The sequence below is a fragment of the Chiroxiphia lanceolata genome, chromosome 2 (genome assembly GCF_009829145.1).
Source record: "Chiroxiphia lanceolata isolate bChiLan1 chromosome 2, bChiLan1.pri, whole genome shotgun sequence".
Classification (NCBI taxonomy): Eukaryota; Metazoa; Chordata; class Aves; order Passeriformes; family Pipridae; genus Chiroxiphia; species Chiroxiphia lanceolata.
Window position 1 is genome coordinate 60,509,837 of NC_045638.1, and position 13,378 is coordinate 60,523,214.

Here is a 13,378-nt window from a genome sequence, read left to right on the forward strand (position 1 = left end):
AATCCAGGAGTTTAACTGGTATGGAAATTCATTGTCTTTAGTTTTTATGATTTTAACTTCGTTAATAGTTTTTACAGTCTTACTATTTAAGAAGCTGAAAGAGGCTGTTATGCTCTTTTGAGCTTAAAAAAAGTAAGTGAAAAGGTAGACATTTAGGTACACTGTTGGGACAGAGTTGTTATTATTATCTATTTAGCTTCCTATATCTAATGTATAAGTGTATTGGTTTTGGCATACTTGGACACATACCATACCTAAATAGAGCATTACAAAAATCCTTTCGAAATATGGACTTGTGGTTATCTGTAGAATTGTGAAATACCTAAACGAATTATATGATGTTGGCTAAGAAGTGAGTCACAGTATGGTTCGAGGGAGGATTCTTGTGATCAGCAGTGACATACGACATGTCGAGAATAGCACACCTGTGCAGAGAGCTGAAATGTGTGCCTTATGTATGTTAGGCTATTTATAGAGTTGTCTAAATAAATAAATCTCTACCAGAGATAATCCTGAAATATTAACCGTTGTTTAGAGCGATTTTGTTAAAAATAGAGTTCCTGTAGACTGTTCACTCTGTAGGTGTTGTCTGCGTCGTTGTAATTGTTTGCTTGATTTACAAGAGAATCTGGAGACCACAATCAAGATCCTGTTGAATTAGGTGTCTCATAGGTATATATTACAAAGACTGTCACTAACCCAATTTTGAGTTTATGGTTGTTCAATTTAAAAAATACCAAACCATATAAGAGAGGAGGAAATTTTCTTACCAAAATTTTAACTACCAGTTGCAAATGTCCAGAAGATGTGATGCAGCTTTTCCTCAGTGGTCCATCCTGTTCCTCTGTGCTTATTTATTTCAGTGCAGGATCTAAATCTATATATTATTTAGAATTTATATGCCCGCATCCCTAGAGATTGGACTTAATCAAGGTGGCACAATGTATGAAATACACTACCTCATTTCATATGCCCAGCTACTTTTTTCCATCAGTGCAGTCTCATAGGTTGTGATTTATTGCCTATCTGCGAAAACTTGCTCTGCTTAGGAACCTTTCAGTTGTTTAAGATACTTTTGTGAGACAGTATGATCTCCAAAGGCAGTGAGAGTTCTGGCTATAAGTAGGGATAGCAAGGATACAGCATTTGCTCCTCTCCCTTGCCCTTGCTTCATGCTTGGCTGAGCAGGTCTTGAAATGACACATGAAATGCCATCATTTATATCACAGTCTCCACAGTGCTGGGTGGTGAACTATGATTGTTCAGAAGATGCTTCACAATTTTCTATCAGTGAAAGCAGGAGGAGGGGTAGTAATCTTTGCAGTTAGCTCAGTCTAAAGAATTCTTGCTTGTTGCTCAGACCTATGCTTAAAAGGTATTGTTCTTTGCTTTCTCATAATTTGAGAGAAGTTTTGTAGAATTTCATAGAACTGATTTTTTTTTTTTAATATAAATGCCTTTTTGTCAATATGGTAGTTTTTCAGGGGAAAGAATTGGGTTAAGGCATTTCTCATGCTCAAAAATTAATAAGAGGAGTTAAAAAGGCTCTGAACTTCTTGAAGTGTTGCTTTTCTCTATTTTTTCCTCTTGATGACAAATATCAAGACTTTTTTTTCCAATTGAAACCGCAGTATATATTAAGGCAATTTTAATGCAGTTAGAAATCACGTATATGAACCCAAATGAAACATTTTGAAATTATCTAATTAAAATATTTCACTTGACCCAGGCAAAGCATGGCGTGACTTATCAGATCATGCTCATTGTTGTGTGTTTCCTGCTAAAATAAGGAACCTGTTTGTATTAGATACCTTCATCCGGCAGATGTAATTACAGAATGATTTCTTTCTCAGTCTTTATATCTTTCTTTAAATACATCGTCACTTGTTTTGAGGTTCTGTTTGTTTGTTTTTTAAATTTTACTCTGTGTGTTTGAGATCTGTCTTCTCAAGCTTTGAATAATTTCTGTAAATCTTTGCTGAATCAGGTCCAGTTTTTAGCATTTATTTTAACATGTGGACAACAGAAAAGGACACAGTGTTCCAGTAATGGCCCGCCCAGAAGGCGTGTGCAGAGGTGATACAATCTCCTTACTGCTGCCCAGTGTTGTCTTGTTTATACCTCTAAGAATCCTGCCAGACCCTTTTTCCAGAGCATTACATATGGAGCTCACATTCAGTTTGTGAAAAGCAGACGAGTTTTTAGCACATTGATCCTAACCTTCTTGTTATTGTTAATATTGTTTAGTCTTAGGTTTTATATTGCACATAAAATTCAGTTAACAGCACATTTTTCTTCCTGTTGCTTACCAAGTGAAATCATAAGGCTAATCTTTTGATGACATAATGATTTCCATGACAGTGACTTATTGGAAAAAATACAGAATTACAAGCTTGCCCATTAAAAAGCAGAAGTTGCTGTAGAAGGCACAAAGAATCTATGAATTAGGAGAAAAATTGAAATAATTCCTTTTGAATAATTCCTGACTTGTTTGATTTAAATCCTTCACACAGATTAAGTAATTAAACTATCTTGTATTTTTTGACAGGCACAGTCACTGGCTTCATTTTTATCTACTCGACAACTATTGCGAATTTGTCGTCGACTATCACAACATCCAGATGAAAGCCTTTATGAGGCTGTTAATAAAGCCTGCCTTTCCAGGTAGGACTGCTAGTTTAGGTGGAAGTTCAAGAGCTTCTTGGTCAGTTGCTAACATTCAAGATAAGTTTTAATGCATTTTAATGGATAATACAATTGCTGTCTTGTTCCTTGAAGTCTGTAATGCCTCGGTCCGCTGGGATAGGGGAAATTGGACCGAGCACTGCAGTTAGGGTTCGGACGCAGTTGAGGTCTCGTGATGCAATGCCAATTTATTCAAGGGAAACAAGGGTTTAAAAAACCGCGGTTTGAGGGGTGGATGCTAAGCCAGGGAGGTGCAAGAGATTGACAGCTTAGGGAAAGATGTGGTAGGGGGACAGGGGAAAGATGGGTGGAACTCTCGAGTATCAGAGGGAGCTGCCTAATGGTAGCTCCCTCTGCACTGTGATAGCTACAACTAATCAGTAACCGAGGCACGGGAAAACAGGGGAGAATAAGAGATAAACAGCTTTCAAAGGGGAAGCCTGAGGGAGAAATAGGGACAATATGGGGGTACAGCAGGATCTATAAATTTTGACAATAAACCGGGGTGTACAAGGGTTCATAAGCACACAACAGCAAACTGGGGAAAAACTGCCAGTCTGCTGGGTGGATTATTCAGTGAGTAAAAAGTCCATTCAGACTCCATTAATGCTTTTTCAGGCCACATATCTCTCCCATTCTGTCTTTTCATCTATCGCACTGTAATTTCTTTAAAAATATTTCTGTGATATTCTCAAACCTAGAAGGTAAGTAGAAAGGACTTTGTACTCTTACTCATCTTTATGAAGATACTTCATTACATTATATAAATAGGTTACCATTATCACATTACTTCCTGTTTCAAAACACTCAAAGCAGAGCCATATTAATGTCTAGGATAACTGATGTTTTGTGGAGAGTTGGTTTCCAGCTCTGTAAAGCTGTATCTAGAAAAGCTAGGAACATCTAGAGTTTTGTTGGTTTTGGTTTTTCTTTTGTGGCCTTTGGTTTGCTTGCATTTAGGTGGATTTTTTGGTGTTTTTCTTTCCCCCTGTTGTCAAAAGAAAACAAATTATTATTATTATCATCAAAAGGTCTGAAAAACTGAAAGGGCCTGGTTCTGAACACCTCAGAGCTCACTTTCTCTTTGGAACCTGAGGTCCAAGTCGACTGGGTCAAGAGAAAAGGTATTTCTGAAAAAAACATTAGTTCTACTGTAGCTCTTACTGGCAGCAGAATGAGGACATTACATGCCTCCAGTCCTAATCCATCCTACATTACAAATATTGAAATAAATGATAACACTGAAACCTTTCAAAATAAGCACACAGCCACAAATGTGGTTCATTGCCTATGAATGAAGCTCAATTCCTCTCCTTAGGGATATGTGAAATGTGCAAGATTATTTGGGTGTGAAAGGAATAGATATTTGGGGTTTGGAGTTGCAGGTAAATTGTCAGATTAAATCTTTAGATTACAGAAAATGCTGGAAACTTTAAAAAGAAAAACACTTAAAATGCAGCATCCCCATTATTTCTCTTGTTTTAGGTTTTTACCAAATCTCGCTAGATCAGCTTTACATAAAAATCTTCAGGATTCTGGTATTGAAATGAGTCCAGATAACACGAAGAAACTGGAGGAGAAGGATTACACATGTAAGTTTGTGCTGTCTTCTTTCCTGCTCTTCATGAATGTTACTTAGATTGTTGAACATATAAAGGTGACTTTGTTCTGTGGAATGCACTTCTGCTCTCAATATGTTGATACTTTTGTATTGTCTGCTGTATTCCCAACTCATGGAATTTTGTTCTCCATCATATTTGTGTTCCTCAGTCTAGAAGATCCATTGTCTCAGGCTTTCTAATACTGCTTTTTCTTTTCTTTTTGTCACTGATAGCTAGTCTTCTGTACAGTTACAGCCTTGGTTTGATCTTAATATTTCTCTGTTCTGTTTTTTTATCATTGCTTCTTTCTCTCCTATGTTAAAATCTACCTTTTTCTCATTGAGACTCTTGTAATTTTGTGTTATGATTTGCTTTCATTCTGGCACACATTTCTTTGTTAGTTTATCTTCTTTTTATTCTTTTTAAATTGTTGTGGTTGTTACATGTCACCTTTATCGAGCAGATATTTGTTTCTTTAGCTCATCCAACTTGTATTCATTTGTAGTAACCTTCAGGGCTATGCATGTATTTCTGCTTCTGCCATTTTTCTCACTTCTCCTTTCTCATTGATGTATGACCCCCTTCTATCTTTTGATATCTTTTGTCAGGCAGCACACTGTAATTTGCCATTTTCCATTCACTAAATGTTTCCTTTACCCTGCTTCACCTACATTACCTCTGCTCTCATTCTTCTGTGATGTATTTGACTTCTGTGTTTTTACCGTTAGGTCTTTGCAATGGTAAACACATATTTGGTTTTAATTCATGTGGATTCTAGTTTTATAGGCTTATTTGTGTGTGTGTTATATAAAAGTACATATGTAAATGCAGAGATATTTTAATGTATAAATTAAAGTTTCTGTTATGTACAATATAATATATATGTACAACCATATGTACACGTATGTGCATATATATGCAGCCATCTCTGTATTGTTATATATATTATTTGAACTGTTGCCAATTGTGTGATGCTACCTTGAATTTTCTGTGTTTCCCTATTTCATGCCGTAAAGGTGAGCAACTAAAAACATCTGTCTAGAAATCAGGCTATTTTCAGTTTTACACCATACCAGATTAGGAAATTAGTATAAAAAAATTATTACTGTTTTTAATGCATAGATTATTATTTACACTTAGTTTCCTAAGGACAGAATTTATGATTCTTTTGATCTAAGAAATTTTTCTAATGTACTTTTTCTCTCAGAGCTGTAGTCGAAGGTTATTTCAACTAGCACAAATTTAGCCAGTTTTCACCAAAATTATAAACGTGACATATTCTGGCCTTAACCCATTTGAGCAGAAATGTGGTGCTGAAGGAGAGAATCAGCAGAGACTCTATACTGTTGTGGCAGGTTGGTTCCACCACCCACACAGCCACTTGTTCGCTCACCTTCACACCTCACTCCACAGTGGGACAGGAGGAGAGAGAAGGAAGAATGAGAGTGAGAAAACTTGTGGGTTGCAGAAATGTAGCCTAACAGTACTGGTGATATTCCAATAACACAGTGAGAGTGTGAAATTAAACCAAGGCAGCAGTCACAACTGCTGATATTTCTTATGATACTTTTCCTGTAAGATCACTTTTTCATCATTTATTGTAATATACTTCTTTGCAGTTTGAAAGAGAATTCAAATTCATGATAATGCAACCTCTTGTTAACAGATACTCTTCAAAGTGTTCTCTTTCTTCAGGCAGAAATCAGAAATTTTAACACAGCCTTGTTAAAATTTGTAAATCATTACTTGTGAATATTGGGTGTTGATTGCATGTCTCCTTAGAGGATGTTGTAAGTAACGCATTTGCTTTTTTCCTGAAAAATGTCCAGGTGAAATAAACAATGGGATTCTGAAGATAGGGTCTGTGACAATGCCAATTTATAACTCAGCTGAGAAAATGAAAGTGCCTGATGTTTTGTTTTATGAAAACGCACAAGTAAGTACAAATCTCTGACTTCTGAGTTACAAAAGTTTTTTTAAGTTTCTGTACTAATGTGTATGCTCATATATATAGTAAATAACGTACTAACTAAATTTTAATGATATATTTCTGAAGTAGTTTCTTTAGGCTTAGATTTTTCTCACAGCATTTGGTGATCATTTCAGATGTGTCTTCATCCCTTTGTAAAGAGATTACAACCAACCTATTGAACATTCATAAAATATGAACTAACAGAGTCTGAACTGAATTTTATTCAGAATTATTTGATCGGATGTTGCATTGACTGGTTTTATTTTTGTCTTGCCGCTGCTGGACTGATCCAGTCTTAGAACTGGATTGTTGATTGCATCCTGAGACTGTGTTTTACGGGCCTTTTGCATAAAGTTTTACCTCCCTGTAATGGGTTGACCTTGGCTGGATGCCCAGTGCCCGCCAAACCTCTCTATCACTCCCACTTCTCAGTTGGACAGAGGAGAGAAAATAAGTTGGAAAATGACTCTCAGATTGAGATAAGGCATTTTACTAAAGCAGAAGTGTAAGTTTGTGCATGCACAAGTAAAGAGAAAAACCCAATAATTTTATTCTCTACTTCCCATCAGCAAGTGATCTCTGTCCGCTTCCCAGGAAGCACGCATAGTGGGAAGGCAAACATTGTAAATGACAAATGCCTCCCATTTCCTTCTCCTTTCCTTAGCTTTTATATCTGAGCTGATGTCATATGGTATGGAATATCCCTTTGGTTAGTTTGGATCAGCTGGCCTGATTGCGTCCCATCCCAGGATCTTGCCTGTCCCCAGCCTACTGATGGGGGGAATGTTGGGGACAGTGCTGATGGTGTGCCAGCTCTGCTCAGCAGTTCCCATAACACTGGTGTGTTGTCAACACCTTTCTAGGTACCAAAGCAAAGGACAGCACTGTGGGGGCTGCAATGGGGAAATGAACTCCATCTCAGCCAGACCCAGTACACTCCCTTTCAACAGGATTAACATTGCATGTTTGAAAAGCAAGGGGAAGAGTAACTAGTAAATGAGTTATTAGTTAGGATTGTTAATTGTTTTTTTAATTAGTTTATCTTATTAGTTAGTCATTAGTCTTCACTAATAACTAGGTGTTCACTAGGTTCCTAGTAGTAGTGAAGAGTAAGAGTGATTAGTGAGTGAAAGGAAAAGGAAAGGCTTTGTGACTGCAGGTTTTTTAGTTTCTGTTTCTCCTGCATTCTTTTAATAGAGGTGGGTGTACAGCAGCTTTCTTCTCCGTCTAGTGTAGGAGCCTCAAAACTGTCAGACAAGGTATCCTTCGAAAGAGACTGACCCTCTGGGTTACCTTTAGAATATTTTGCTACTGAAAGGCCACTCTGATAGTGTGATCTTGTCAAACATTTTTCATTTAGGGAGCTGGTGTGGATTTGCTTACTTTTCCTTTCCTATTCTTTTTTTCCTACCTCACTTGCAATTTCTCCACAGAAAGACTATGCTACATGGGTATCACCTACTGAAGGTGATGACAGGCCATGCAAGGGGAACAGATGACAGACTTCTTCATCTTCCCCACTAACATTTCGTGTGAGATTTTATTCTGTGTTGCCATTTCGATAAATTACATAATTTGAGCCTGTGGGAAATGAAATCCTGAGTTCTGATAGCATTGCTTTTTCCACCTTCTTGCTTATAGCTTCAGAAAACTGTAAACAACCTGTGTTCAGATATTATTTAGGGAACCTCTGTTAAAAATGCTGCAGAGAATGACCTGCTCTGTATCTGTCCCTGGTAGCTCTGTATCTGTCTCTGCCCTCTAAATGCTGAAGGAAACAGCTACCAAATACCAGTCAGGATAGCTGTTCCCATTTCTAAACGAATTCTACTCTTATATTCTATTGCTAGTTTGTAGTTCGGTCATTCCAGTGCTGTAATGATCATTTAGCAAAACCTGCTGGAGAACAAATTTGATTTGAGTTTAGTGCAGTACATCTCCATTTTCTAGAAACCACAGAAATAAACTGAAACAGAGAAAAAGAGATGTCTTTGGTCCTTTGCAGTGCTGCACAATGTAATGAAATGCATAAGTTTTTGCCTCTCTATGTTTGGTCTTGAAACAATTCATGTTCCAGTGAAATTTGATATTGCTGTGGAACACTGCTGTTGGTCCAGAACAAGTGGCACAGGGATGGAAATAGTTTTTTAGGTAATACACCAAATGCCATTTTCAGGCCAAGTGTTGGGGAACATGGGTGAATAAAGGCGAAAGGTGATACAATATTGATATGTCTACTTACAAGTCCTTTGTGTAAGTAACTAATATTAAATGTCTGCATGCATCACAGTTCAATGCTAATTTAAGTCCTGGGGCCAGAAAAAACCCCAAGCAAACCAGAAAAGAAGTAGTATGAATACATAATATGTCTTGTGGCTAAGGTGCTTTGCAGGGAAAACATAATGTACACATATTTATTCAATTTAGGATTAAAAAAGAAGTCATCAGAAGGATGTATTTTGCCCTAGCAATAAGATAAAAAACGCAATCAATGTGTCTGGTAAACTGGCTTCCTAGAATTTATCCTATATCTGGTCAAAATTATTCTCATCAGTTATGAATGTCCAGTGTATACACATGCCAGAAAATATAATAATTTGCCTTGAAGTACTCTCATTAAATCGTGAATTGAGTATTCAGTAGTCTTTTGGCGTGCCTGGTTAGGATTTTGTGGTATTGCGCTGTATTTACAAGAGTTTCTTTCCCTGCCCCCAGCCTGTGTTCTGGAGAGATTTGGAAATGTAAAATATCCTTCACATAGAAACATGAGCATTTCTATGCTCAGAAATTACAGGAAAGCTACTGATTTTTAGTTATTTTCTTTTTTAATCAAGTACTAGAGATGAGATGATAATGTGAAAAAATTTATGTTTATTTAAAGGCAAGCATTCATTTCTCTAAGTAGGTTGACTGACCTACTTACAGATGACCTATTTTTACTAGATACAGTGGAGAAATATACACGACTTTATTGCAAGTAAAGTAGTCTGCATTGCCACATTATCCTTAAATCCTTTTGATCCTTTTAAACAAATTATTTGTGAGTAGCAAGATAAGGTTAAATAAGGTACAGTGTGTGTTACCTTTTATGATATAAAATATATGTAAAAATACACCTCAAGCACTTTGGCTTCAATGAGGCACATATAAATTAATAATTAATAAAAATGTACCTAAAATAATTAGCTACATATCGTAAGACACATATAAACGCTTTCAGATTTGAGCATGCGTTCTCCTGTCTTTGTTTTCCTTGAAAATAAAATTTTATTAGAATAGAAAAAGTGTATTTTTCATTAATTAGACCTGTTGTTTAATCTTTAATAAAATATATGTGTATAATTTACATGTCAGCTGTCTTTTATTCTCTCTGTTTGGTTTCTCTGATGTTCTATTAGGATACGTTTTGCTTCCTCCAAGTACAGTTGCTGGAAAATTTGCGTGTACTAAAGAAAGTTCTTACACTCTTGGTAACAAGCGTTCAACTAGGCTAGAAGGAAACGTACAAGGAGTGATTACAGACAGTTAAATATATTTAGGGAAATCAGGCACCCACAATCAGTTGCAGCAGAGGACATAAATGTGGGGAGTTAGTATTTTTGTGACATTGTTGGATATATTGCCTTTGCTATTATTGGCTGAGAGACTCTTGCTATGAAATAAGTAGCTCTAAGTATAAAGTTCAAAAATTTTTGACCCCAAATCCTTTAAGTAAAGTTCCTGTTGTACTGCTGTCATTAGCAAATGCATAAACTTGAGGGCATAAAAACAGGGGTGAAAATTGTGGTTTTGTTTCTCTAGCACATGATGGTAATGGAAGATATGCTCAAGGACTTCCTGCTGGGAGAACATCTTCTTTTAGTTGGCAACCAGGTGAGTTAAAGATCTCTTACAATGCCTGAAACAAACTCATTATTTAATGATGAAATTAAATCTCTGTTTTGCTTCATTGAAATTGCATTCATTTCTACTACTGAGATATTTGATCCAATTTTTAATTCTTTATCTAATAGTGTCCAGGGGTTTTATGGGCACATATCTGTGGAAAATGTAAGTGCCTTAAATGTTTTTTACATGGCTATCAGAGTAAAAAGTCAAAACATTAATCACAGAATTACTGAATATTCTGAGGTGGAAGGGACACACAAGGATCATAAAAGTTCAAATCCTGGCTTTGCACAGGACAACCTCAAGAATCACCACATGCCTAGAAGCATTCTCCAAATGCTTGTTGAACTCTGTCAGGCATAGTGCCATGACCACTTCCTTGGGGAGCCTGTTCCAGTGCCCAACCACCTTGTGGGTGAGGAACCCTTTTCTAATGTCCAACCTAAACCTCCCCTGACACAATAATAGTTATATGTAACATCATTACCATTAAAATCTTCAGTTAATGGCTTTGGTTATCCTTCTTAGCTATGTATCAAAGCTGTCCTTTAAAATCTCCAGTAGCAGATAAGAGATGTACACGAGTATTATCTAAATCTATGGCTAGTATCTTTGCTGACAGATATTTCTTTATTTATTTATTAACCAAGTTGGTTTTTCCCCCATAAAATAATCTTCCTTTAGCTTAGCTTTTCCTTAGCAAGGATAGAATAATTTTTTAGCAGATGTTTCTCTTTTGTAGTAGCCCTTAGAAAAAGTTCAACACAAGGCACTAATGATCTAACCTATATAGCAAGGAATATAAAATGCTAATTGTTATTAGTTTGCATATATTAAAATATACAGTCTCATCTGTTTAGCATCCTTGTTATCAACTTGAATTTACAAAGATGGTGTACTTGAAACCTCTGTAGACTTTTGCTGGATGATGCCAGCTTCTCCCAAAAGCTTAATCTTTTCATAAATAGAAATTGATGTATTTCATAAATGAAACAGGATCTGTTTTACTCTTTTTCATAAACAGTGCTGTCTGCACCATCTTCTGAGTTGGTATTTAAAATGTTATATAGTGCAGATTGCCTGCAGAACCTGCTGCCAAGAAATAGCAGGAGTGGGCTGAAACACAGGAGAAGGGAGGCAGGGACAGTGTCCTTAATGACAAGTTTTGCAGTCCTTCACTGTCCAAGCAAAAATAATAGGTCTGGGAATAGCAACCGTGTTCACCCAAGTGCCTGTGGCTGTCAGACAGGTCCATGGGGATGAGGCAGGTCTGAGTTCAAGCTGGGATCGGCAAGGTACAGGGCCAGGCACAGCATTTCCACAGTGTAGCTTGGGAAGGAGCCGAGGAAAGGGCCTGAGGATGCATGCAGCTCCCAAGGCATGGGGGACAAAAGGAATCCCACTGAGGCAGGAACACCATCTCAGAGCTGACCTTTAACACTGGCAAGTAGAACCCTAGCTGTGGGGGAAGAGCTTGCAGAGCCCAGTGGTACACTCAGGGCTCATTTGGCAAAAAATTTTTGAAGACTGTATGAGTACAATTATTAGGATATAAGGTATTTTTCCAGCAGTGGTATTCTCATCTTTAATGTGTGTCACATTTTCTCCAAGCTTTTGAATCTCTAATTGAAAACAGTGTTAAAAGATTTGACTGGGTCAAAGTATTGGAACATATTGCTTTGATTCTAGACATCAACTGTCTAGAATGGCTGTACCATTAAGTTGGAAAATTAGTTGATTTGCTGTGATTTCTCTTTGGCAAATCAGTAATAAAGGTTTTGGTTTTTAATTGCTAACATTCTTCTGAGTACTTCCAGGTTTACTCATTACTAATTTGTTCCACTGTTTTTATGTGTAACTAAGAAAGGGCCAACAGGCCTTTCCTTTTGAAATACTGTTTTTAAGTTTGAAGCACTGTATTTGCCATTCTGCAATCTTTTAGGACCACGGCAATCATTCTTGATTTCTTGGGAATGATCACAAACCATTCAGAAATTGCTTACTAATTCCTTAAATATATTACTGTAAATTTGTGCAGCTTGTGATGAATCACACTCATGTACTTTAAAAGCAACCATATTACATCAATTATGCTTTCATGCTCCATGTGCAGATAACTCCACATTGAAGATATTATCTTTTTGTAAAGCAAATTATTAAAAAATTAAAATCCTATTAAAAAATAGGATTCTTATTTTCTGTTCAGTTACTTTAACAGTTTGATGTGTATAAGAAGGTGGGGTTTTATCACTGCTTGATACATACATCAGTGTGTACCTTTGTTTCACATTTGGAAGAAAAAGATAATGATTTTTTGGACATACAGAGTGCTGGTTTGAGTTCCTTTCTGTTAAACTTCATGTTGGTGAATAAATGAATCATGGAAGTTCAGTGTAATAACTGACAATTCAAATACTGTGAACCTGGGTATTTCAAAACATATGACTAACATCCCTTTGAATGCTTGTGTAATTTCCTAGATATTTAAATGAGTTGGCATATACCTAAGTACATAATTTGGTCCTTCAAAATTATGCCTATGTAAGTGAGTATCTCCGTTCAACTGTGATTTAATGTGCAAAGCTTGACCTGTAGTCTTTCTTTTTTTGGGTGTAGTCTTTCTTTGTTTGGGTGACTAAATGTGGTTTTCCACTTTTGCCTCTTTTTTCATAACACATGTACACACTGAAAATTCCTGCTACCTTAAGACCTGTCTCTTTTCAAAGTAATTGTGGTCTCTTTTGTATATTCATTTTAGTTAAGAGCTGACTGATGAGAGTTCTTTTACCAATATTTTTTTCAAGATACAGACTTTGACAATTAGTGAATTCCCTTTGAAATTCAGTGAATTAGAGTTAAGTTATCTTGGTGGATGTTAGGGACTGGCTTTCGTAATGAAACTGAGGAGAACTTGAAGACAAGTGTTAGATACCAACAGATATTTTTAGAAGTGCTCAGCTTCTAAAGTAAACTACTTTACAACACTTCATTCATGTGTGTTCCCTGGGTCTTATATGGCCCAACATAAATGTAGTACATGCGATGTGGCTTTGTCTAAATATTTGTTTACAGTGGTTGTTTATTTACTTTGGATGCTAACTGGAATGTGCTTCCATTTCATATAAAAATGAACAGGTTTCTTTGAGTTCAGTGGATAGATATGAATTTTCAGCTATGAAATAGCTTCCAAGTAAAGGACTTGCCAGTGCTATAAATATGGCTTCTGATATTG

At 36.5% G+C, this 13,378-nt stretch overlaps 1 protein-coding gene across 2 annotated transcripts in view; it reads left to right on the forward strand.

Annotated features, from left to right (window-relative positions):
- Positions 1 to 13,378, forward strand: part of VWA8 (von Willebrand factor A domain containing 8) — a 181,580-nt gene that overhangs the window by 64,876 nt on the left and 103,326 nt on the right. For both annotated transcript variants that reach the window (XM_032677885.1, XM_032677884.1), the window contains exons 17-20: positions 2,549 to 2,664; positions 4,171 to 4,277; positions 6,116 to 6,222; positions 10,060 to 10,131. In XM_032677885.1, the coding sequence (XP_032533776.1) occupies positions 2,549 to 2,664; positions 4,171 to 4,277; positions 6,116 to 6,222; positions 10,060 to 10,131 (402 nt within the window). The remainder of the gene's footprint in view (positions 1 to 2,548; positions 2,665 to 4,170; positions 4,278 to 6,115; positions 6,223 to 10,059; positions 10,132 to 13,378) is intronic.